A 27,900-nucleotide genomic window follows, 5' to 3' on the forward strand; every position below is an offset into this window, starting at 1 on the left:
GAGAGGCCCGCGTACCGCAAAAAAAAAAAAAAAAAAAAAAAAAGAAATAATTTCTTATTTTCTTGTCTTTCTTAATAATATAAATTTCCAATTTTAGGTGGGATAACTAGCTTTCAAAACATTAGTGATATGCTTTTTATATAGTGTTTAAGAAAATTTCTTAAATGTCACTTCATACTGTTAAATTATCTACAGAGGAAGGTACATCAGATGCCTTGATAATTATGGTATTATAAGAAACATAGTCCTTTTGCTAATTTGTTATGATTTCTCTGTTTATGAAGGCATTAAAACTTCAGTTTAACACATCATACGAAAATATTATAAATTTTCCTGAAATGTTTCTTCATCCATTTATTTTGTGCTTTTCTGCACACAGATGCTGTTGAAAAGTATAAGTCGATCTGTTACTGTCCCATCAGTCTGTCCATTCTTCACTCAGCTGGAACATGAGAGGCTGAGTTTATCTCTGAACTGGATATTCATTCTGAAGCCTTCAGGGTTGCTGTCACAATGAGTCTGGCAAACTTGGAACACCATTTGTTGTATCATTTTATTTTTCTCCCTTAGAAAATTAACATAATTCAAACAGAACTCTGCCACCACCCCTTTAAAGAAACCAGGTTCCAAGAATGTAAAACTCTCAATAAAGACAGTGATATATTTCTATTTCTCTATTTTTGCAGGCTCCTGAAGCAAATTGCCATGAGTGATGTTGTTACGGTAATCTACACATTAAGGAGAGAAAAGAGATATTGGCAGATTTTCCGCTAATGACCTCTATCAATGTCTTTAGACTCCCCACACTCTAATCTCCCCACAACTTCCATCCCTGGTTGGAAATGTTTTACTTGCCATAGTAAGGCAAAGTTATTGATGGGGAGGCATCAGATACCTCGGGCGTGTTGTGGTGGGAAGGGAAGTTGGGGAGGGCTGGTAATAATGTTGGAAACTACTGCAAGGAAAAAAGTGTTTCCTAGGGCGCCCTAAAATATAGAGGCTGGATAACAATAATTGCTACTTGTATTGAGAGATTCCACTGTGCTTGGTTCTTTCCTAAAAAGCATATTATTTATTCCTTACAACAAACAAACAAGATGTCATCACCATTTTACAGATAAGAAAATTAGAGGTTAGAGAGTTTGGATACTTGCTCTCAGTCCTGCTACCAAGTAGTAGAGCCTAGGTAAGTCCCTGCATTTAACCTGTACCCAGTTCCTCTACTTTCTGAAGTCTACCATGCTTACTCACTTCTTGAGTTCATAAATATGCTTTCCCTTCAAATATTAAAGTTATTTGAATTTTTTATTGGTTTCATTTTTAATTTAAAGAATTTTTTAATTGAAGTATAGTTGATGTACAGTGTTTCAGGTCTACAGCAAAGTGATTCAGAATACATATATTCTTTTTCGGATTCCTTTTCCATTATAGATTATTACATGATATTGAATATAGTTCCCTGTGCTATACAGTAGATCCTTGTTTTTTAAAATCTGTTTATATATAGTAGTGTGTATATGTTAATCTCAAATTCCCAATTTATCCCTCCCTCTGCCTTTCCCCTTTGATAACCATAAGTTCATTTTCTATGTCTGTGAGTCTATTTCTGTTTCATAAATAAGTTGATTTGCATCATTGTTTTAGATTCCACATATAAGTGATATTATATGATATTTGTCTTTGTCTGACTTACTTAGTATGATACTCTCTAGGTCCATCCATGTTGCTGCAAATGGCATTATTTCATTCATTTTTATGACTGAGTCGTATTCCATTGTATATATATGTCGATGGACATTTGGGCTGCTTCTATGCCTTGGCTATTGTAAATATTGCTGCTATGAACATTGGGGTGTATAGGTATGGTTCCACACCTTGATATGGTACATTATGCTTGGCAAAGGACTAATGTATGATCATTTAATCATAACAAGTGGGTAAGTTAAGTTTTATTATGTATCTTTTGTAGACAGGGAATCTGCAGCTCAAAGAACTTTGGTAAAATGCAGAAATTGCATAGCTCTTACGTGGCAACGCTGAGATAATCCAGCAGGAACTCTTCCCAAAGGCACAATTGTCTCCTGAATTGGCAGTAATCTCTTGAACCTTGCAGATTGGGCACGGCATAGGGTGGGAGGTAAAAAGTGGGACCCAGTTCTGTTAGAAATAGCATTTGAATTTGGAGGTGACAATGGAAATCAAGGAGAATTTATGTTCTAAAACATTGCATTCATATTTGAAATGTTGCCATTTCTATATTGGTAATTATAGGGGAAGATGACTCCTCATCACCCACAAAAAATAAAAAGAAAATTATAAAATAAGTTTTTGTCATTTAAATTTTCTCTATGTTTTACCTTTCAAAACTCTTCACATTAGTATTATTATTTTTTTAACATCTTTATTAGAGTATAATTGCTTTACAATGGTGTGTTAGTTTCTGCTGTATAACAAAGTGAATCAGCTATACATATACATATGTCCCCGTATCTCCTCCCTCTTGCGTACTCCTCTTTTCATCCCTCAAAGTGCCTTGAACAAGTAAGCATTCAATAAATTTTTAATTACTGGTGATATTAATAGTGACATTTCTTATATTCTACCTGTATTCTCTTAGCTCAGTATTCCTAAGGAGGCAGAACTACTCAAGGACAAAGAAGGGAACCGAAAGTTAATCGATTTTTTTTTTCTTTTCATCATTAGGTGACAACATAGTCTTGAGAAAATTTGTAACTGCTTGAATATAACTTTAAAATTTAAAGTACTAAAAAACCAAATTAACTCATTGAATGGCCTGTACCTCATAAGGAATATGGAAGGATAACCTATTGGGAGGCATTACTGATGTGCATATTTTGTTAATGACTACAACCATGTTTGGTTTTCTCTTTGACAAATGAAATCTAAATATTTTGCTACATTTAATAGGATTGTTTTATCTGAGTTTAATAGAGTAATTTAGCCAAAGATTAACAGTCTATGAAATGCATGATTAACCTAGGCTCTCTTTATCTTCCCCATAAAACAACTAATTTTTTAGGTGTGCCATGTGGTAAGCTTGAGCTGCAAAGTGGAACGACATGAAAAATAAGGAAGCTTCCCGTGACCATATACTAAAGAGAGGATAAGAATTGATTTAATGTGTTTAAGTAAGGAAAATACAATCTTTACTATCTTTGAATAATATTCCATATTTGTTGTGAACACAAGGAGCAATGTAATGTCGATTCTTGGGCCACTTTTTTTTTTTTTTTTTTTTGCGGTACGCGGGCCTCTCACTGTTGCGGCCTCTCCCGTTGCGGAGCACAGGCTCCGGACGCGCAGGCTCAGCGGTCATGGCTCACGGGCCCAGCCGCTCTGCGGCATGTGGGATCTTCCTGGACGGGGGCATGAACCCGTGTCCCCTGCATCAACAGGCGGACTCTCAACCACTGCGCCACCTGGGAAGAGCGAGCCACTTGTTTCTTATTCTCTGTCTGCACCTTCCTCTCATCTTCAGTAGATGTATGGAAAACAGGAGGTAGTGAGATCTTGGTAGGCTTCTCTTGTAATTTCATAGTGGGCACAGAAGGGAAAGCCTAATGCATACAGTTGGGATGGCATTGTGTGTGATTTTGGAAAGGGGTTGCCCTTGAGACAGGGTTACTCCAAAGAAATATGAAAAACAATAAAGAGGACATATAGGGTCCAGAGAAGATTATTTAATTTGACCCCATGGACAACTTCATGTTGTTTCTACAATACCACATGCAGCAAAAAATAATGGACATTTATTCCAGCACAATGTATTTATCATATTTATTAATACTGTAGTATATCCTCAATATGAAATATGTAAAATTCAATTGGACGTCATTTTAAATATCCTTGTGGGTTTTGGTGCTAAGAATATTAAGACATGCAAGATTCTATGATTAAAGACTTTAAAGCTAGATAGAAAAGATGTTTAAATATTTGGGGATCCAAAAGTTCAAATAGATGGCCAACAGGCACATGAACAAATGCTCAACATCCCTAATTATTAGAGAAATGCAAATCAAAACCACAATGAGGTACCATCTCACACTGGTCAGAATGGCCATCATCAAAAAGTGTATAAATAATAAATGCTGGAGAGAGTGTGGAGAAAAGGGAACCCTCCTACCCTGTTGGTGGGAATGTAAATTGGTGCAGCCACTATGGAAAACAGTATGGAGGTTCCTTTTAAAACTAAAAATAGAGTTGCCATATGATCCAGCAATTCCAGTTTTGGGCATATATGCAGAAAAGACGAAAACACTAATTTGAAGTAAGTCAGAAAGAGAAAGACAAATACTGTATGCTGACACATATATATGGAATTTAAGAAAAAAAAATGTCATGAAGAACATAGGGGTAAGACAGGAATAAAGACACAGACCTACTAGAGAATGGACTTGAGGATATGGGGAGGGGGAAGGGTAAGCTGTGACAAAGCGAAAGAGCGGCATGGACATATATACACTACCAAACGTAAGGTAGATAGCTAGTGGGAAGCAGCCGCATAGCACAGGGAGATCAGCTCGGTGCTTTGTGACTGCCTGGAGGGGTGGGATAGGGAGGGTGGGAGGGAGACGCAAAAGGGAGGGGATATGGGAACATATGTATATGTATAACTGATTAAATTTGTTATAAAGCAGAAAAAAAAAAGAATCATGCAGAATAAAAAAGAAGCACAAAAATGTAACAACTGCTTGAAAATAATTCTCTCATTGGTCTGCACAGGGCTTAAAATATCTGTCACTTTATCCACCCCTTTGACTTCTCAAGGAGGTCCCTGTTAACCTATAAATATGTCATATAATTGAATATTAAATATTCATCAAATATTTATATTAAATAACTAGTTGTGATGGGTCACAATGGAAAACATTTATTATTGGCAGTAATAAAAAGAAACATTCGGAAGCAATAAAAAGAAACTATTGATTCATGCAACAACATGAATGAACTTCAGAGGTGTTGTATTAGGCTGAGTGAAAGGAGCCAGAGACATACAAAAAAAATGTTCATAATGTATGGTCTTATTTTTATGAAATTCTAGAATATGTACAACTAAAAGGGGCGTGAGGGAACTTTCTGGGGGGGTGAAAATGTTTTATTTCTTCAAAATGGTGAGGATAACACTAATGCATATATTTTTCAAAACTGATTTAAAGGAACACTATAAAGAGATGAGCATACCACTGCATGTAAATTTTACTTATATTTTTAAAAAGACCATCGAAACATTATTGTGTTTATTTAAAATAGTTCTTATATTTTATGGATGCATGCTTAATTGCTTACAGATGAAAAGATATATGCAATTTTGGGGATTTAGTAAAGAAAAATGGGGGAAGGGGGTAGTGGTAAAACTGGGGAGTGGATGAGAATATAGATGAATCGTGCATTGGAAAATAGTGGAAGTTGGGTGACAGTCCACTGAGAGTTCTTTATTCTGTCTACTTTTGTATATGTTTGAACATTTCCCATAATAAAAAGTTGAAAAAAGAGGGATCATTTTGGTTCGTCTCCCTTCACAAGAGAAAACTGAACAGAAGAAGAAGGACATAACTTGTTCAAGCTCTCAAAGCCAGAAAGCAATCCAACTTCCAAGTTTAACCTACTTTCTCTGATCCCAAGGAAAGAAAAAATGAGCGTTTTGGAAAGGCCACTTTTCAAATGGGCCCACCGATAGTGCAAGGAGTTGTTTAAGCAACAAATATACTTGCTTCCAGTCTCTTTTGGTTTCAAATGGTTGTTTTGTAGATTTAAATTCTTTTTTACTCCCATTTCAGAATGTGAGTGCAAGGATCAGAGAAAGCTTTTTTTTTTCCTACAAAAAATAAACACAACACAAACAAAAAAACATACAGCAAAGACTTCTTTTCCCCTTCCAGTTCTAAAAGCATCCTCCCATTCCAGGCAAAGAAAGCAGAGGCAGATCTGTTAAGGGGAGGCGCTTGGGTCTCCATTCCGGTGTGATCCAGAACAGCTGTTTTCCCTCCAGCTCTGAAAGGTGAAACTGTGTTAAGCCATGCAAAAATTGTCTTGAAACCCGTGCGAGTGTCTGCCTGTGTGTCTGTGTGTGGGATGCGGTAGCGTGTCAGCACCGAGGACAACGGGAATCAGAAGTCGGAAAGGTGAGTGGTGTGTAGACTCTCTCTTTGCAGAAGGGCGGAAGAAATTGAATCTGCTGGGTCAGGAGACTCAGTCACGCGGGATTTGTCTCTTCCAACCAGGCCCTTGAATCTGGAAAGTAAATTCCATTCTGAGAACGAAAAGCCTTACAGCCGCTTGGTTTCGACGGCTGGGGAGACTATTCCTTCCTTGTTCCACTGATGGGAAAATCAGCGTCTGGCAGCCGCTGGTTGGTGGAAAAGAAAATGGTGAGAGTGGGGTGGGAAGAGGATTTGACGAGCCTCCTCCTGCCTCTTCAACCTGTAACTCTTCTTTACTCGTCTTCTCTCCGCCCGCGAGACCATTTCGGGCTCACGAGAGGTTAAGAGCAAACGCACACCTGGAGGCTCTTTAAACAAAAGCATCGTTAACGTTGTGTCCTACGACCATTAATCAAATTTCAGCGATCCGCGGGAAACGTGCTCTTGCCGGTGCCGATGGGAGCATCCTTCCTAAGCTGCCTGTCTCCTTCAGCAGCTCCCCGAGAGGCTGGCTCTATCTTTGGTGGTCGATCGCCCAGACTTCCACTTCCCCAGGCTGGTGCTGACTTGGGGGTCCCCATGAGGAACCAGAGGGAAAGGCGGAGACGGGGAAGGGGGGGATGGGAAAGAGGGAGAGACATCAGTCCAAGCCTAACCGCTCCGAATCTCCGCAAGAGCCCCCCGTGACCCCGGACTGGAAGTGAGCCCCAGGACACCCCCACCTTCCCGTCTCCCAGGACCTGGCGGGCTTCCGGAGTTGGAGGGACAGCCTTCCTCCACCCCCCACCCCCAGCCGAGAAGAGGAGTGAAGAGCACGCGGCGGGGAAAGCGGCGAGCGCCGGGAGAGGGGCGGGGAGAGGCGCTGACAAATCAGCTGCGGGGGGGCGGTGAGCGGAGGAGAAAAGGACGAGGAAGAGGAGGAGGAGACGGAAGGACCGAGAGGAGGAGAAGGAGAGGGGGCGAGCGAGCGCGCGCGGCCACGCGGGGTGAGGTGTGTGCCGGCCTTCGAGCTGACCCGGGGACCGAGCCCTGCCTTGAGCGTCCTTGGCGCTCTTTTCCCTGCCTTCCCTGGCGACCTTCTATCTTCTTCTCTCGAATCCTCCCGTGCGGGGGACGGGGAGTGGCAATTCGACGCCGGGTGTGCGGGTTGGCGTCCCACGCCCCCAGCCTCTCCTCGCGCGGTTATGCTGACAGCCGCCTCCTCTGGGGACCATCCCTCTTCTGGTGCCACCTCCTCCCTTCCTGTGCGCTCTTCACCCACCCTCTTCCCACTTAAATAATATTTGGGGATTGTTTTACATTTTTTAAAAGTGCGGGTGGGGGAAGAATCCGAGTTCTGAGGAGTCGAGGGAATCAGGTAAGTACCTGTGGATCTAAACGGGCAGCTTGGGAAATCATGGAGAAAACCTGGTGGGAGAAGAGTCATTGCGAACGCCCGGGAGGCGGGGTTGGTGCTGCAGTGAGGACCCGTCGTAGTCGAGTCTCTCCCGGAGGTGGGTTCTTACCCCTAATGGTGAGCTTGCGGAAAGTAAATCCACCTGGCTTCCCTTCTGCTTCCGGTACTCCCCGCGTCTTGTCCTCAAAGGCTGAGAGGTCCGGATTCTCAGGGGGTAAGCTGTTTCTTTGGGAAAGGCCAGGATGCTCGATGGAGTATGAGTATTCAACTTTTATTTTCCGCTTTCCTTAAATCCCGCAGTCCGTTCTCTCTTGTTAAGTAAACAAGCTGCGTTTGGCAAATCTTTAAACGGAAGAGCAAAGAGGGCAAGCCAGCAGGTGGTAAGGGGTTAACAGGTGCGGGCGCCGGGTGGCTGGCGGGTTCATCGCGCGGAGAACGCCCCCTCGGGGAGCTGGCGCGCACCCCGAGACTGCCCGCGGGTGTGAACGCGCGCCTGCTCGCGCAGGGTAGATGGCCGAGGGCAGGGTGCGTGGTGGGGTGGATTAGGGCGAGTGCGGGGGCGTTGAGGTTCAGCCACACCCAGAGTGAGTAGTTCCCTCCCTTGCCCTCTTCACGTTTGACTTGTTAGCCGCCTTAGGGAATTTATTTTAAGAGTGTCTCTGACCCCGTGCCCCCAGCTCCCTTTGCTTTTCCTGTAACCTGTCTTCTAAATGCACTTCTAAGTTATACTGTTACCATTTGGACCCTGGGAAGTTAAAAGAGGGGTCCATGTTTTCATGTAATTCCACTTCGGAAAGGCTGTAAGAACAGCTCAGATGATTCATCCTAATCCATGTTTAGGCGGCTAGACTTTTACCAGCCAAGATGGATGGGAAATGCTAAATTTTTAATGCAAAAGCTAAAAAAAAAAAAAAAAAAAAAAAAAGAAGGCTGCTTTGTCCGATGGTGGAAATGGAGGTACACTTAAAAGAATCCCACACTTTTGGGGAGTCTACTGATCTTTCAGTGGTTTTTACCTTGGGTGGTTCTGATTTCGTTTTGTTTTACCCAAAAGTTCTCAAAGTGTATTTTGTGTTCTCCAGTGCGGTGTAAAGGAATTCATTAGCCATGGATGTATTCATGAAAGGACTTTCAAAGGCCAAGGAGGGAGTCGTGGCCGCTGCTGAAAAAACCAAGCAGGGTGTAGCAGAAGCAGCGGAAAAGACAAAAGAGGGTGTTCTCTACGTAGGTAGGTAAGACCCAAGTGTCACTTCGTTATTTATTTATGACTGATGCGTTAGGATGACTGATGTTTTAAATGCTGGTGTTTCCCACTTGACTCAGTTTTGCATCTTCACTTGACAAAATGATGGACTGAATCAGAGGTATGTGTAGGTAGGTAAATGTGTGTGTGTTTGGGCTATAGTAAAAAGTGGGGCTATTTTGTTTTTCCAGATCATTTAATTTTGCAATAATACTTAGGACTTGGTTTCTTTTTTTAAAATGAATGTTTCTATGCATAAGTAACTATAGCTCCGAGGACAGTTTTTAAAACTCAGTCTTAAAAAATAATCGAGACTGTTTTAAGAATCAAACTCATCCATTGGCTTTTGATTTCTTTTATCATCATGTATAATATATACTAATTTTAGTGTATTCTAATTTAAAAATAAGACTTTGATATGACCTTGAGATATGTAAAGAGAGACCTTCTGTGGCCCTAAAAAGGACAGGACAAAAAAGTCTTTGGTGGAGTTACTTCTTGCTACCGCTTGGTAAGCTGGGGACTAAGCTCAAGAAAGTGCTTGAAGGCTGCTGATATCTCCGAGACATTTATATATTTCATTTATCGAGCGATACACACAATAAATGATGAGATTGATGCTTATTATTTCTACTTGTTTATAAATTCCCACCTTGGAGTATTCTTACAGACCCTGACTCTCTTGAACTGTGTTAGGTTGGGTGTTATTTTACAAATCACCTCAAACTCTTTGGAGAAGAAGTAGGCACACACTCATGCATAAGGATAGACACATGCACACACATACACATACACTTACCCACTGCACATTCTGCCTCTCCTCTTTCTCCTCCGAGCTCTTCCACATTCTCTGGTGGCAGTTGTAGCAACAGTAGCCAAAGGATGAGCAATAAAGTGGAGGATGAGCATATTTAGAATACTCTGCCTGTGTCTGTGGGGTGAAAGAAAGCTACACCGTCTCTCCAACATCGACGTGCTGGAGAAAAGTTATACTTGGAATGATTTTTTTTTTTTTTTTGCGGTACGTGGGCCTCTCACTGTTGTGGCCTCTCCTGTTGCGGAGCACAGGCTCCAGACGCGCAGGCTCAGCGGCCATGGCTCATGGGCCCAGCTGCTCCGCGGCATGTGGGATCCCCCCGGACCGGGGCACGAACTCGTGTCCCCTGCATCGGCAGGCGGACTCTCAACCACTGCGCCACCAGGGAAGCCCTGGAATGATTTTTATGAATCCTTCTCATTTTTTTCTCACTGTTCATAGACTCTTTTTATGTTGGCTTAATCTTACCACAAATCTCTAATTAAATTACTCTTTACTTTAAAACATATTTTCATTGGATTAAAAGATGTTACAAGAGGGAAAAAATTGATGAGTTAACTTCCAAGTTTTTTTGTGAAGTGCGGATTATATCTTTTCAGATGGAATTTGGGATACTGAATCAGTGACATGCAGATAATCAATATCTTTATATTTGTCCTCAGTTTTCCAAGTTGTGCAAGTGCATGCTTGCAACTATTCTTTGATTTCAGTTACTTTATAACTTACTAACTTTAAAGATTTTTTTAGTATGATAATATCCACTTTATTAGTTTATAAGGAGCCCAGAAAATACTGAATATTAAATTAATACATTGCAGTTTTCCAGGTAATAAGCAGGATTATCATCTGGAAAGCGTTGTATTTGTTTTCATTTTCAACTATGAGTTTGGGCAAATAAAATTATTTTACTTTTTAGAGATTAATTCTGTTATTTGTTCTGAGATTATTATATGAAGTTTTAACTTGTTTATGTGACACGTGTTTTTTAAAAATCATCTTCAATGTTTATTTTGGTATTTAACACATGGTGCATTCTATAAACTATCAGTTATGTTTTAAAGTCAATTAAAAGTTGAATACAAATACAGGATTCAGGATGAAGAGTGACCATGTGAAGACATAGTAATATAGTTCAGGTGTTGGCAAGCTTTTTCTGTAAAGGGGCAGATAGTGAATATTTTAGGCTATGATATGTTTCATCTGCTCAACTTTGCTCTTATAGTGTGAAAGCAGCCATAGACAATAATTAGGGTGACTATGTTCCAGTAAAATGTTACTTACTAAAACAGCTGGGGAGCTTATTTGGCTCATAGGCTGTAGTTTGCTGACTCCTGATAAAGGAGAAAAAAACATAGATTTGGCGTCAAACTTAAATTCCACTCCAGGCTACACCACTTATTACCTCTAGGATACTGGGGAAGTAACTTAACATATCTGAGCATCACCTTCCTCATTTGTAAAAATATGATTTGGATAAATGCAACTACCTTGCAGAGTTTTTGTGAGAATGTCATAATAAAGCAGAACATATGAATAATAACACATACTTTTAAAAAATTAAAGACTATTTTTTATAGCAGTTTTTAAGTTAACAGAGAAATTGAGAAAAAGGTACAGAGGTTTCCCATGTACCCCCTCCCCCCCATACATTCATAGCCTCTCCCATTACCAACATCCTTCACTAGATGGTACATTTGTTACAACTGATGGACCTGCACTAACACATCATAATCATCCGAAGTCCATAGTTTCCATTCGGGTTTGCTTTTGGTATAGTATATTCTGTGAGTTTGGACAAATGTATCATGATATGTATTCATCATTATAATATCTTATAGAATATTTTCAGTGTCCCCCAGCCAACCACTGATCTTTTTCTTTCCATAGTTTTGCCTTTTCCAAAATGTCATATCATTGGAATCATATGTAGTTTGTTCAGATTGGCTTCTTTCACTTAATAGTATGCATTTAAAGTTCTTCCATGTCTTTTAATGGCTCATTTCTTTTTAGTGCCAAATAATATTCTATCGTCTCAGTGTATCACAGTTTGTCTATCCATTCACCTTCTGAAGGACATCTGCTTGCTTCCAAGTTTTGGCAATTATGAATAAATCTGCTGTGCAGGTTTTTGTGTGGACATAAGTTTTCAGCTCCTTTGGGTAAATACCAAGCACAGTTTCTGGGTCATATGGTAAAAATATGTTTAGTTTTTTAAAGAAACCATCAAACTGTCTTCTGCAGGGGCTGCACTGTTTTGCATTCCCACCAGCAATTAATGACAGTTCCTGTTGCTCTACTTGCCCAGCAATATTTGATGTTGTCAGTGTTCTGGATTTTGGCCATGCTAATACGTGTGTAGTGGCATCTCATTGTTATTTTAATTTGCATTTCCCTGATGACATAGAATGTGGAGCATCTTTTCAAATGCTTCTCTACCATCTGCACATCTTGTTTGATGAGGTGTCTGTTAAGATCTTTGGCCCATTTTTTAATCAGGTTATTTGCTTTCTTGTTGATTTTTAAGAGTTCTTTGTCTATTTTGGATAACAGTTCTTTTTCAGATATATTTTTCATGAATATTTTCCTGTCTGTAGATTGTTTTCTCATTCTCTTGACATTGTCTTTCACAGAAGTTTTTAATTTAAATGAGTTCCAGCTTATTAATGATTTATTTCATGAAGCGTGTCTTAGGTGTTATAGCTAAAATGTCATTGCCATACTCAAGGTTATGTAGATTTTTTCCTATGTGATCTTCTAGGAGTTTTATAGTTTCACATTTTACATTTAAGGCTATGATCTATACTGGGTTTTTTGTTTGTGAAGTGTGTAAAGTTGGTGTATAAAATTATTTTTTGCATGTAGATGTCCAGTTGTTCTAGCACCGTTTGTTTAAAAGACTGTCTTTGCTCCACTTTATTGCCTTTTTTCCTTTGTCAAAACTCCATTGATTATATTTATGTCAGCGTATTTCTGGGCTCTCTTTTCTGCTCCCTTGATCTATTTGTTTATTCTTTTACCAATATCACATTGCCTTGATTACTGTAGCTTTATAGTAAGTCTTGAAGTTTGGTAGTGTCAGCCCTCTAATTTTGTTCTTCAATACCATTTTGGCTATTTTTGGCCTTTTGCCTCTCCACACAAACTTTAGAATCAGTTTGTCAACATTCACAAAATAACTTACTGGGATTTTGATTAAGATTACATTGAACTATAAATCAAGTTGGGAAGAGCTGACATCTTGATAATATTGTATCTTTTATCCATGAACATGAAATAGCTAGCTCTCCATTTATATAGTTCTTTGATTTTGTTATCAGAGCATTGTAGTTTTTCTCATATAGATCTTGTATATATTCTGTTAAATTTATATGCAGGCGTTTTATTTTTTTTGGTGCTAATGTTAAATGGTATTGTGTTTTTAATTTCAAATTCTACTTGTTCATTACTGGTAGATAGGAAGGTGATTGACTTTTTAACCTTGTATCCTGCAACCTTTCTGTAGTAACTTATTAGCTCCAGGAGATTTTTTTGTTGATTCTTGACAGTTTTATTTCTTTTTTCCCAGTCTGATACTTTATATTTCCTTGTTTTATTGCATTAGCTAGGGCTTCCTGTACGATGTTGAAAGAAGTGGTGAAAAGGGATATTCTTGCTTTGTTCTTGGTCTTAGTAGGAAAGCTTCTAGTGTCTCACCATGAAATATGATGTTAGCTGTAGATTTTTTGGTAGATATTCTTTATCAAGTTGAGAAAGTTCCCCATTATTTCTAGTTTACTGGAGTTTTTTTTTTTTATCACAAATAAGTGTTGGATTTTGTCAAATGCTCTTTCTGCATCTATTAATGTGATCATGTGATTTGTCTTTCTGAGCCTGCTGATGTGATGAGTTACTTAATTGACTTTCAAATGCTGAACCAGCCTTTCATACCTATGATACATCCCACTTGACTGTGGTATATAATTCTTTTTATACATTGTTGGGTTTGATTTGTTAATATTTATTGAGAATTTTTGTAAAGCACACTTTTATATATAGGAGCCGTGGTTATTACTGTCAAATAAACTCTAACAGAATAATTACTTTGTCAATATATTTTCTTTCTATCATTTCATCCTTCATTACAAGAACTATTATCAATAACTAGCTTGAAAGATTAGAAATGCCTAAGGAAATTTTTCTAATTTCACTTATGGCTGAAGAAGTTTGGCACACAGTTTTTTTAAGCCTCATAAGAAAAGTAACCTCATTCCTTTACAATATTATACTTTTGACAACTATCTTTTAACTAACTGAAGAATCACCATAAGAATCAGTGTTATTTTTGTGATTTTTTTCTCCTTTTGTGATATCTTTGTACATAAATTTTCAATCAACCTGCTTCAATTTAATGGACAAAAGATTTCTCAAATAGCTTAGAAATTATAAATTGAGAGTCAAATTCAAAAGCAAAAAAAAAAAGTAGTTCTTTTTATATAATGTCAAGTACTGTTAACAGTAAAGGCAAGAAAATCGTCTTCAAAACCCTTCCAATGACATTCTGCTCAGTAAGTAGCAGTTGTCAAGACTGTGGATTGATATCAAACTCCTAAGTCACAATATACTTCACCTCCACCGTATTCAGATAGTCAACATAACATGCACAATAGCATAACTGAGTCCTTGCAAAGATTAGGCATGACTTCTGACCTTCTCCACTTTGTAGCTTTGTGAAGTTCTGACAGACAAGAGGGGAATGGGTGTGGGCCACCTCAGCTCAGGGAAGCCATCAGATCTAGTGTCCCTTCAGCTATATCTGTTATGAGATCGATCGATCTATCTATCTATCTATCTATCCATCCATCCATCTATCCATCCATCCATCCATCCATCCATCCATCCATCTATGTTACTAGTCACATAGCCACTTGGCACCTATTTTGTAGCTATGTCTTTTCAATTATAGATTACTCATCAATTAAAGGTTAATCATCAATAACATATACTAATGAACAATTATGACAGCAAAAAAAGGTGATTGGTTTGATGCAAAGCAACCTCATCAAGACTTTCACGTATCTTTAATTCAGGATACATTCCATGATTTAGCCAAAGATCAAATTATCAGTTATAACTGAGTTAGAGAGGAAAGACCACAGGCCAACTGCTAAAAATTTCTTTTTACTAGTCAGTTTTTGAAATAAGGGGTTCAAGGAGTAGCAGGTGGGTAGTGATAAGAACTATTCTCAAATACAGGTTTTTCTTACTTTGCATAGTTCCAGTATGCATGAACTTCAGTTACCACAGTCAGTTAAATAAAACCAGTCCCTAACAACACAGTTCAAATTTCTATCACCGCAATACATAAACTGTGAGTTATTACATAAAGTACAAACTTTGCTCCTAGCTCTTTAGCCCACAATCACTACATAAGTAACAGAAACTCATTATGATCCACGGCCAAATCACATGACTTCTTTCAAAGTTTATTTGTGATCAGTCCACTGTAGCAGGCAGTGGCTGTATGATCTGTTATTCAGTTTGTACAGACAGCAAAGCCCATAGATAGTTAAGTTACCTCCTTGCCTCCCAATGATAAACACAGATGATATTTTACAAAAATGCATAATTGAAAGAGGAAATTGACCAAAGAAGTGAATGTCATCAAAGAAATGAAGTGAAAAATGCTGAAAGTAAAATTTGAATCAGACATAAATGTATTTATAGAAGGAATAGCTGACTGTGAGAATGTGGATACTGCTGCCATTCAGGAGACTCTTGATATGCAGCCAGAGGAACTTCTCGAAGGTGAAGGTATCAACATAAGTGGAAAATGTGTTTGTGATGAGTAGGCTGAAGCTGTCCCAGAGGAAGTGGTACCATATAAACACCTCACATGAAAGAAACCATCAGAGAGATATCATGACATTAAAAATACAAAAGCTAAGATCTTGGAAACTGACCCAAACTTATGAAGGAGTATTACAGTTTTCTAAGACCTAGAAAAGATGCTCAGCTTAATATTGAAAGTTATACAATGGGGAGAAGACAAGCACTGTTTAAACCACTCATAAGTTTTTTACAAAGAAATAAAACACTTTTCAATGTTTTAAATTACAGTACACAAAATAAATATTACTTTACTTAGTTTTTAATTTCCCTGTACATTTTTAAATGACTAGAAGAATTTTTAATGTTTTGACAGAAAATTTTAAAGGTCATGGAACAACAGTCATTTTTATCACTGATTAATCAGAATTTTCCTCATTGATTATTAAGATCACTTTCTATAGCTTCACCTCAGTTTGTGTGCAGTCATTTTATGATTCCACAATACTATGCAAAGTGATCATTGCCTGAAAAATACACACACACACAAACACACACACTTCATATTGCATATATGTAAAATACTATCCTATAACCTTTAACATATTTAACAACTGCACAATTTCATTTATATGAGTTTATGACATGGTGATTTGTCCTGTGTTTTAAACTGAAAATCTCTTTACAAATATTATATAAGAAAAATAATAACAATTATCACTTACTAAGTACTATGTACTAAACACTGTTTTAAGACCTGTGCGTGTATTATTTGCTTTGATCTTCATGTTGATTGTGTGATGTATATTTGTTTATTATGTAGTGAAGTGAAGATTTAAATCCAGAAAATCAGAATCCAGAGCTCACTTTCTTAACTACAAGGCTGTATTTCATTTTATGCTCTATATTTATTAGAGGTCCTTAAATACATTCAAATTGGAAGTTCTTAAATATACATAAATTGCTTTATTAAATGTAGAAACTTAGCTGGACTGTTTTGTACAGTGTAAGTTTAAATATAATGCATGCAAGTTATACTTAATGCCTTATTTATATATTTTTATTAAAAAATTCAATGAAAAATTTCAATATGATCATGTATATTTATTTAAATCATCTTATTGATCATCGTATTATTTATATCATTGATATGTACTTCTAAATAAATTTGGAACTAGAAACTGCCTCAGACCAGTGTTTCTCAAATTTGATCCATGTATTACCTGCATTAGATCATGAGGATTATTAAAAATGCAAATATCTGTACCTGATATTTACTGAATATTGAAACTCTGACTCAGTAGTCAACATTTTTTAACCTTACTTCCACTTAATTGATTCTGCTGCACTCTCCAGTTTAAGAACCAGCTTCTTAGAGATTATTTAATTAATCTTATATATTAATTTTGTTGGTAAGGATTTTTATTTGATAAGGAACTGAGGCCCTCTTATACTTTTTTCCTGTTGTAAAATGTGTCTACAGTTATTTCTAGTATACTTAGTAAGGGTTTATAAGTCAGTGCATTTTTAAACTGAAGATTGGTGACTATCTTAATATCCAAATATAGGTTTAAATCATTTCCAAGTTTTTATGTCCTAATTTCCTTACATTCTTCTCTGTCTAATAGAACTACTTTATTTGACTTATAGGGTAGTTTTCAAATGAATCTTCATTTTGTTGTTATTTTCTTCAAAAACATTTTATGAAAAAGCTGGTATCAATTACACTAAAAAATCCAACATTAAAGGGCTTATGAATAAAATTGTTCACAAACTTAGTTTTAAGACATATTAATCAATTTCTTGTGTAAAAGCTTAGTAATGGTCAAGAATTGGGGAAAATTCCTATCTTGCCACTTCTTGAAGCTGGCATTAATCATACTTGAATGATAAAGTACTGCATTCCTTCTAAAGGTTTGCCTGGCTTCGTAGAAAATATGGGCTTAGGGTCATAGAGCCCTTAATTTGAATGTGGTTGTAGCCAGTTATTACCTATGTGACTTTAGGCAAATCATTTAACTTTAATTTGTAATTGCTTCATATGGAATAAAATAGGCATGATATGAAATGGGTATTACAAAGTTTAAATGAGATGAGATGTAAAATACCTTTTACATAATAGGTGTTCAACAAATGTGAATTCCTTCTCTCCCTCCCCCATCTGTTTATGTTTCATGGGTTACCTAATCTCTCTTTTGTATTGTACTTTGGTAGAACTTCTGCAGTTCTGAATGCAAAATCACCTTCCCACCCAGCCCCAGTGTTATCTCACCATTTTTTCCCCCTCTGTATGTTGATGGGTGAAGTGGGACACGGGGTTGAAAAGTCATCACTGTGTGCTAAAATCATAATTGGAAAGTATCCTGTTAGCTTTGCTTTCTTCTATTTGTTGTAGTGATTGCTGGATTTCTTTGTTTTAGATTTTTTGCCCCCCTGAGGATATCTTAACACATGGGCTTCTGAAGATTGAGATACTGTTTTTCCATTAGATGTATTTCAAAGTAGCTCATTAGCAGTAAGGGTGACTTTGAGACTTATGTTTTCAATTTGTTTGTTTTTATAGGATCCAAAACTAAGGAAGGAGTGGTTCATGGTGTGACAACAGGTAAGCTTTGTGGAGCTTATATCCAGGGATGATATTGAAAATATCTAGTAAGCAGTATAGCCCTAGCACTGATCATTCAGAATGTAAATGTAAATAACCACTCTGCCCATAGAGGAGCATACTAGGGAACATCAGCTTTGTTTAATCTTGATTCTTTTTTTTTTAATCTTTTTTAAAAATCTTGATTCTTTATTAAATATTTTTAAATAGTTTAAGTATTTGTTGTAAATAAATAAAGCTCAATGTGTGTAACTGTCAAGAATGATGACTGAATTAACCAGTTTAATTGTTTAATTTATAGTAGTGTAGATTTGAGTATTCAGACCATCTTAGTGTTCTTGGCAAACCAATAGCATAAATATTGTATAAGGATTGTCATTTTCAAGGAATGAATTAAAATTTTCTGTAGAGTATAATGAAATATTCTGACACTACAATATACGAATTATAACATTTCCTTGATGATTCAGAAGACATTTTAGGAAACACCCTGGGGATGATCAGTAAATTAATTATTGTATTTATCTCTTTTTGGCCTAATTTCACCAAGATTTTGAATAAGTCTGTAAGAAGATTAGAGTAAATGAATAGCGAAAATTATGGTGGTGATAATGAGGAAGAGGAGGAGGATAATGATAGAAATAGCAAAATCCAGGGAAAAATCACAATTTAACAACCTTAAAGCCCACACAGACTTGCTGTGATTGAGTTTCATTTTGTACATACTCCAAGCTTTCTGACAGGTGTGGTAAAACAAGAGATATAATCAGAAATATAATTCATATCATCAGAAAACAGTAAACATAACAAGCCTTCAGAAAAATAACATGCTCCTATTGATAAATTATAAAATAGAAATTGGGAAAATCAAACAGGAATATTAATACCGTATTGTGGTTAAGGCCATAAACACTGGAGCAAGACCTCTTTAGTTCGAATTTCTGCTTACCCCTTACTAGCTGTGTGATTTTTCTGCAAGATTCATAACATCTATGTGATTCAGTTTCCTCATCTGTAAAAAAAATTCAGTGAATGAATATATATAAATACATAGAATACTGAAGGCAAATAGTATATATTATCTAGGTGTTACTTACTATCACTTTATAGTGGATCTATCCAGAGCTACATTTTTGTAGCTAGTGGAGAAAAGTATTTATATGACTATTTTATACATATTTATGACAAAAATTAAGGTATAAAATAAAAACAGGGAGTTCCCTCGTGGCCTTGTGGATAGGATTCCCAAAATCGAGGCTGTGGACTTTGGGAGCAAATGTAGACTTGGGGTTTGCTGTATGCTAAAGACTAGTTTTTGATTTTTATGTTTATCTTAGTATAGTTTTTAGCACTTGTTATCATTGGTAGATTTGCTTATTGGTATGGTTGCTCTCTTTTTTTTTCTTTTTTTTAAATTTTAATAATATTTTATATTTATTTTAATAACTTCATTTTATTTTATTTTATTTATTTTCTTTCTTTCTATTTTTTCCTCCCTTTTCTACTGAGCCGTGTGGCTGACAGGGTCTTGGTGCTCCGGCCTGGTGTCAGGCCTGAGCTTTGGAGGTGGGAGAGCCAAGTTCAGGCCATTGGTCTACCAGAGACCTCCTGGCCCCATGTAATATCAATTGGTGAGAGCTCTCCCAGAGATCTCCATCCCAATGCTAAGACCCAGCTCCATTCACTGACCAGCAAGCTCCAGTGCTGGACACCCCATGCAAAACAACTAGCAAGACAGGAACACAACCCCACCAATTAGCAGAGAGCCTGCTAATGGATACAAAAACAAGACCCATACATATGCTGTCTACAAGAGGCCCACTTCAGACCTAGGGACACATACAGACTGAAAGTGGGGGGATGGAAAAAGATATTCCATGCAAAATCAAAAGAAAGCTGGAGAAGCAATTCTCATATCATACAAAATAGACTTTAAATTAAGACTATTACAAGAGACCAAGAAGGACACTACATAATGATCAAGGGATCAATCCAAGAAGAAGATATAACAGTTGTAAATATTTATGCACCCAACATAGGAGCACCTCAATACATAAGGCAAATGCTAACAGCCATAAAAGGGGGAATCGACAGTAACACAATCATAGTAGGGGACTTTAACACCCCACTCTCACCAATGAACAGATCAAAATGAAAATAAATAAGGAAACACAAGCTTTAAATGACACATTAAACAAGATGGACTTAATTGATATTTATAGGACATTCCATCCAAAAACAGCAGAATACATTTTCTTCTCAAGCACTCATGGAACATTCTCCAGGATAGATGATATCTTGGGTAACAAATCAAGCCTTGGTAAATTTAAGAATATTGAAATCATATCAAGTATCTTTTCTGACCACAATGCTATGAGACTAGATATCAATTACAGGAAAAAAAAATGTAAAAAATACAAACACATGGAGGCTAAAGTAGCAGGAAACAAAATTAATGCACAGAAATCTCTTGCATTCCTATACATTAACGACGAATAATCTGAAAGAGATATTAAGGAAACACTCCCATTTACCATTGCAACAAAAAGAACAAAATACCTAGGATTAAACCTACCTAAGGAGACAAAAGACCTGTATGCAGAAAACTATAAGACACTGATGAAAGAAATTAATGATTCAAACAGATGGAGACATATACCATGTTCTTGGATTGGAAGAATCAACATTTTGAAAATGACTATACTACCCAAAGCAATCTACAGATTCAGTGCAATCCCTATCAAACTACCAATGGCATTTTTCACAGAACTAGAACAAAAAATTTCACAATTTGTATGGAAACACAAAAGACACCAAATAGCCAAAACAGTCTTGGGAAAGAAAAATGGAGCTGGAGGAATCAGGCTCCTGGACTTCTGACTATACTACAAAGCTACAGTAATCAAGACACTATGGTACTGGCACAAAAAAGAAATATAGATCAATGGAACAAGATAGAAAACCCAGAGATAAACCCACACACATATGGTCACCTTATTCTTGATAAAGGAGGCAAGAATATACAATGGAGAAAATACAGCCTCTTCAATAAGTGGTGCTGGGAAAACTGGACAGCTACATGTAAAAGAAGGAAATTACAACACTCCCTAACACCATACACAAAAATAAACTCAAAATGGATTAAAGACCTAAATGTAAGGCCAGACACTATAAAATTCTTAGGGGAAAACATAGGCAGAACACTCTATGACATAAATTACAGCAAGATCCTTTGTGACCCACCTCCTGGAGAAATGAAAATAAAACAAAAATAAAAATGGGACCTAATGAAACTTAAAAGCTTTTGCACAGCAAAGGAAACCGTAAACAAGACAAAAAGACAACCCTCATAATGGGAGAAAATATTTTCAAGTGAAGCAACTGACAAAGGATTAATCTCCAAAATACACAAGCAGCTCATGCAGCTCAATATCAAAAAAGCAACCCAATCCAAAAATGGGCAGAAGACCTAAACAGACATTTCTCCAAAGAAGTTATACAGATTGCCAACAAACACATGAAAGGGTGCTCAACATCACTAATCATTAGAGAAATGCAAATCAAAACTACAATGAGGTGTCCCCTCACACCAGTCAGAATGGCCATCATCAAAAAATCTACAAACTGGGCTTGCCTGGTGGCGCAGTGGTTGAGAGTCCGCCTGCCGATGCAGGGGACACGGGTTCCTGCCCCGGTCCGGGAAGATCCCACATGCCGCGGAGCGGCTAGGCCCGTGAGCCATGGCTGCTGAGCCTATGCGTCTGGAGCCTGTGCTCCGCAACGGGAGAGGCCACAACAGTGAGAGGCCCATGTACCGCAAAAAAAAAAAAAAAAAAAAAAAAAAATCTACAAACAATAAATGCTGGAGAGCGTGTGGAGAAAATGGAACCCTCTTGCTCTGTTGGTGGGAATGTAAACAGATACAGCCACTATGGAGAACAGTATGGAGGTTAGTTAAAAAACTAAAAATAGAACTACCATGCGACCCAGCAATCCCACTACTGGGCATATACCCTGAGAAAACCATAATTCAAAAAGAGTCTTGTACCACATTGTTCATTACAGCACTATTTACAATAGCTAGGACATGGAAGTAACCTAAGTGTCCATTGACAGATGAATGGATAAAGAAGATGTGGGACATATATACAATGGACTATTACTCAGCCATAAAAGAAACAAAACTGAGTTATTTGTAGTGAGGTGGATGGACCTAGAGTCTGTCATACAGGGTGAAGTAAGTCAGAAAGAGAAAGACAAATACTGTATGCTAACAGATATATATGGAATCTAAAAAGAATAAATGGTTCTGAAGAACCTAGGGGCAGGACAGAAATAAAGATGCAGATGTAGAGAATGGACTTGAGGACATGGGGAGGGGGAAGGGTAAGCTAGGACGAAGTGAGAGAGTAGCATTGACATATATACACTAGCAAATGTAAAATAGATAGCTAGTGGGAAGCAGCTGCATAGCACAGGGAGATCAGCTCTGTGCTTTGTGACCACCTAGAGGGGTGGGATAGGGAGGGTGGGAGGGAGACGCAAGAAGGAGGAGATATGGTGATATATGTATATGTACAGCTGATTCACTTTGTTATACAGCAGAAACTAACACAACATTGTAAAGTAATTATACTCCAATAAAGATGTTAAAAAAAATTAAGTTAATCATGAAATAAAAAAACAAGCTTACATTTTCTCTGTTGCAATCCAAGATATATATAAACTGCCCTCAAGGGACCTTCTGTAGATGGGATGTTATGAAGTATGATTTTTATAAGAAATGGATATCAGACAGTTGTAGACTATGCTGTATGAAGGGAGCGTATGTAGAGTAACAGCTTTCCATTTTAATAGTTGAAGGAGAAACCATGTGGTTGAGAAAGCAGATCAGCACGTTTCAAGGTTCAGAGCCTGTGGTAAAAATTAAAGAATACAACTAGGGGCTTCCCTGGTGGCGCAGTGGTTGAGAGTCCGCCTGCCGGTTCAGGGGACACGGGTTCGTGCCCTGGTCCGGGAGGATCCCACATGCCACGGAGCAGCTGGGCCCATGAGCCATGGCCACTGAGCCTGCGTGTCTGGAGCCTGTGCTCCACAATGGGAGAGGCTACAACAGTGAGAGGCCCGCGTACCGCAAAAAAAAAAAAAAAAAAAAAAGAATACAACTAATACTACCATCTAATGGAGGCTGTGGAGATGCGCTGCAAGGATAACTGTTGACAAAGTCAGAATTTTTGAGTCTTCTCCGGGATGACAAAATGTAAACATGGGTTTTGGGGTTCATGTGTGTATGTGTGTGTGTGTGTATGTGTACATGCACGCACGTATATGCATGCTGGAGGTGGAGAGACATAGTGGGCAAGGAACAATTATGGTGAAAAGCAGCAGTTCAGTAGTAAAGATATACCTAAAATTTTATGGGATCACAGGAGGAGGAACAAGGACATTTGTTGGGAGGAGAGGTTTTTAACATGGAGGTTGACATTTGAGGTGGGTTTTAACAAAGGAGTTCGAGGTCAGTGAATAATCCATTAGATAAATCAAGTCCTACAGAAATCTTTTAAAATGTGCCTATCGTTGCTATATGTAAACACTGCCATTTTGTAATGTAACTGATTTACTTATTCTTACAGTGGTAAAATCTAATAAAATTATAATGAAGTACAAAGTGCATTTTGCTGTGTAGTTTATGTGCATTAAAAAAGTGTATATGTATGTAAATCTAGAATTATAAAAATAAACTTTCGTGGCTGGCAGAAAAACGAATCTGTAAAAAGATCAAAATTTATATTTGTCTTTGAGATTTTGTAACAAGAAATGTTCATTTTCAAGTAAAATTTTCTATTCATGTTCTTAGAAAAGAAAAAAATGAAAACTTAAAGCCCATAATTCACTATTTTTAAAGCATCAACATTCTGTAAATGTTTAAAAACATGAGATTTCCAGTACAGCTTTTCACCGGCATTTAAACTGAACTTTGCATTGAGAATAGCCATGACTAGTTAGCAGGCATCAACCATATCACCTGTTGTGAACCCTTCCTGATTTTAGACTCGAGGGTCACTTCTGCTTCCCCACATTGCCTAGACTGAGGAGTGAGACTCTGTCCTTACAGACCTCTTCAGCTTCCTTGACCTACATAGTGTTTTCAAAACCTAGTTGTTTTGTCCACACGATTACTGTTTAATCACTGGCCTCTCCCAACTGGTGACATGAAATCTGTACAATAATCATGTGACTAGCACATAACACTTAACAGCTAACATAGTGCAACTCATTGGATTCCTCAGAAAAGAAGGCAAACATTACATAGATATAGGTAAGAATGCAAGACCCAGGCTTTATGAGTATAAATGTTATAAAGTTTAGGTGAAGGGTTATTTAGTTTCTCTGTTGACCTTGAAATTGTTTAACAGTGCAGAATCTCATCTTTTACCTCTTTTTCATAAAACTCTTCATTTAATTGAAACAAACTTTTTAATTGCAACTTCCTTTATTTGATATTTGTATGGAGGTAATATAGAAAGATTAAATCAACAGTTATATCAGATATAGTCTTAGAGGATTTTTGATGTGAGATTAAGTCTCTTCTAAGTCTAATCCCAAACTGTTTATACCCTCTTAAAATTTTAACTAATTTTTAAAAACCTACTGAATCACCATATTATATTTTTTAATGAAAAGAAATTGTAAGTGTGCTCAACAAACCATTTCATTTTCATACTTTAGCTCTTTTGTTCCCATTAAAATGGTTGAAAATCAATCTCATCACTAAAACCCCTTCTGTTTCAACTATGTGATGTTTCATAAAAGGATCAAAGTTCCTTCATAATCTTCCCTTACTCTTGTTTATTTCCGATGGTAACGTGTGAGAGCGCATATGTGTTCTGTGACTCAGAAGGTGTGATGAAACAAACATGCTGAGTGAGATCAAAGAATTGGCATTGAAATTGAAATAAAGAAATAAATTTCATGCTAAGTTCGATACAACTGCCCCTGTAAGCATTGCTTTCTGTAAACTTTCCTTAATAAAAAGTAAACCAAACTGAAATTGCTTATGGTTCTAAATTTGTGATCATTAAGCTTGCAACACCTCTTAATATCTGCATGATTACAACAGACTATCTTAGCAAAGATTCTATTGATATGTTTGGCTAAGCCACGCTCACTTAGAAATCTCAGTAGCTTTTATTTCTTCTTACTCTTTAGCTATCTACGTGTGCAAATATAGGCCTTTAGAAGTTGATGTGTAGTGGAAATGAAATTATTTTAAGTGGCGATCGGTCCATCATCATCATCCCTTAATCTGTCATTCTTGATTTATTCCAGTGGCTGAGAAGACCAAAGAGCAAGTGACAAATGTTGGAGAGGCAGTGGTGACAGGGGTGACTGCAGTAGCACAGAAGACAGTGGAAGGAGCAGGGAGCATTGCAGCTGCCACTGGCTTTGGCAAAAAGGATCAGTTGGGCAAGGTATGGCTGTGTACATTTTTTTGTTTTATATGTAAGCTTGTGGATCACGGTGAGTTTTCAGTCAAGGCACTAGGCAGGAATAAGATGCTTACTTGTGGGAGGGCTGAGTGACCTTCCCTCATAAAAAAGTACTACCTTTATATGTGTATTCTTTTTGGAGGTATTCACCCAGATAAATGCCATGAAAATTGTACAATAATCATGATTGTTTTATTTTCTGGAAAAAAGTTAATGAAATGGACAGTTTAACAAATGTCCCAAAGAACAGTGACATTCAGAAAGAATGGGTGCTTTTATGTTAGCTATGAATCTTGGAATTTCTCTTTGTTGGAGTATAGCAAATGCTTTGTGCCCAATCTCTAAATGTTCAAAAATGAAGATCTTTTACTTGATTTCTTTATAGTGACATCATCTCTTATTAAAGGGCACATTTGCTTATTACATAACAGTTCATTGCCAAACATATGTCTGTGGAAACTGAGAGACTTAAACTACATTACCAACCAGAGATCATTGTTTTGGGGTGGTTTTTCAGTTCTCAGAAGAATTCTGACTTTGCCTTTCTTGACAAATATGAGACTCTAGGAAGATTATTCAAGAGTTATTATTCATTTTAAACAAGTAAACAATAGAAAATGAAGTGTCAACTGGAAGATGAAATTTTACAAATTTCCTGACAACAGCAGCAGAATGATTCTTTTTTTAACTGAAGTGTAGTTGATTTACAGTGCTGTGGCAATCTCTGCTGTACAGCAAAGTGACTCAGTTATATCCATAAATACATTCTTTTTTAATCCTCTTTTCCATTATGGTTTATCCCAAGAGATTGGGTATAGTTCCCTATGCTATACAGTAGGGCCTTGTTTATCCATTCTTAATGTGATAGTTTTCACTTACCAGCCCCAGACTCCTAATGCATCCCTCTCCCTCCCCGCCTCTCCCTTGGCAGCCACAAGCCTGTTCTCTATGTCTGTGAGTCTGTTTCTGTTTTGTAGATGGGTTCATTCATGCCATATTTTAGATTCCACATATAAGTGATATCATATGGTATTTGTCTTTCTCTTTCTGACTTACTTCACTTAGTATGATAATCTCTAGTTACATCCATGTTGCTGCAAATGGCATTATTTCATTCTTTTTTATGACAGAGTAGTATTCCATTGTATATAGGTACCATGTCTTCTTTATCCATTCATCTGTCAGTGGACATTTAGGTTGTTTCCATGTTTTGGCTATGGTGAAGTGTGCTGTTATGAACATAGGGGTGCATGTAATATTTTTTAATTATAATTTTGTCTGGATATATGCCCAGGAGTGGGATTGCTGGGTCATATGGTCATTCTATTTTTAGTTTTCTGAGGAACCTCCACACTGTTTTCCATAGTGGCTGCACCAACTTACATTCCCACCAACAGTGCAGGAGGGTTCCCTTTTCTCCACACCCTCTCCAGCATTTATTATCTGTAGACTTTTTAATGATGGCAATTCTGGCTGGTGTGAGGTGATACCTCATTATAGTTTTGATTGGCATTTCTCTAATAATTAGTGATGTAGAGCATCTTTTCATGGGCCTACTGGCCATAGATCTTCTTTGGAGAAATGACTATTAAGGTCTTCTGCCCATTTTTTGATTGGGTTGTTTGTTTTTTGTTGTTGTTGTTGAGTTGTATGAGCTGTTTGTATATTTTGGAGGTTAAACCGTTGTCAGTAGCATGATTAGCAGCAGAATGAGTTTCGCTTTTTCCCTGCTATAGTGCCTCCTTGCTATTCCTCGAACACATCAAGCATACCCTTGCCTTGACTCTTCCCACTGTCTGGAAAGCTCTTCCCCAAGATTATACATTTGACTCACTCCCTCATCTCCTCAGGTCTTCACTAATCACTACCTTCTCAGTGAGGCCTACTCTGACCTATTTAAAATTGGAACCATTCTCCTCATCTCTGGTATTCCTAATTTCCCTACTCTTTTTTTTTTTTTGGCCAAATCATTTATCACCTTTAAAAATAATAGCTAACTTATTTTTATGCATATCATTTATTTTATTTCTCCCATTCTGAAATGTAAGCACCTCGAAAGTAGAAGATATTAGTTTGTTCACTGATATTTCACAAGTGTCTAGAAGAGTGCCCTGACACATAGGAGACAATTAAGGAATATTTATTACATTAAGAAGGAAAGGAAGGAAGGAAGGAAATCAGTGATAAGAAAGTGACTTTTATTTCTGTGTCTTTAGTAAATATGTGTGTACTATAGCAAGCATGGCTCTTCAACCATCCAAAAGTTATCATCAAAATGTTTTGGAATAGATATCCTGAAAACTATAAGAAAGTATCTTTATTTGCTGACAGACTACTCTGTATTGTTTCCACTCCATGTAATCCTATGTAGCAGGCCTATCTT

At 37.4% G+C, this 27,900-nt stretch overlaps 1 protein-coding gene across 2 annotated transcripts in view; it reads left to right on the forward strand.

Annotated features, from left to right (window-relative positions):
- Positions 1–8,664: 8,664 nt before the first annotated feature.
- SNCA (synuclein alpha) overlaps positions 8,665–27,900 on the forward strand; it is a gene marked incomplete at both ends in the record, with an annotated part of 126,691 nt that continues 107,455 nt past the window's right edge. For both annotated transcript variants that reach the window (XM_079716037.1, XM_079716038.1), the window contains 3 exons: positions 8,665–8,785; positions 17,986–18,027; positions 25,357–25,499. In XM_079716037.1, coding sequence (XP_079572163.1) covers positions 8,665–8,785; positions 17,986–18,027; positions 25,357–25,499 — 306 coding nt within the window. The remainder of the gene's footprint in view (positions 8,786–17,985; positions 18,028–25,356; positions 25,500–27,900) is intronic.

This window comes from Hyperoodon ampullatus (genome assembly GCF_949752795.1).
Source record: "Hyperoodon ampullatus genome assembly, chromosome: 1".
Classification (NCBI taxonomy): domain Eukaryota; kingdom Metazoa; phylum Chordata; class Mammalia; order Artiodactyla; family Ziphiidae; genus Hyperoodon; species Hyperoodon ampullatus.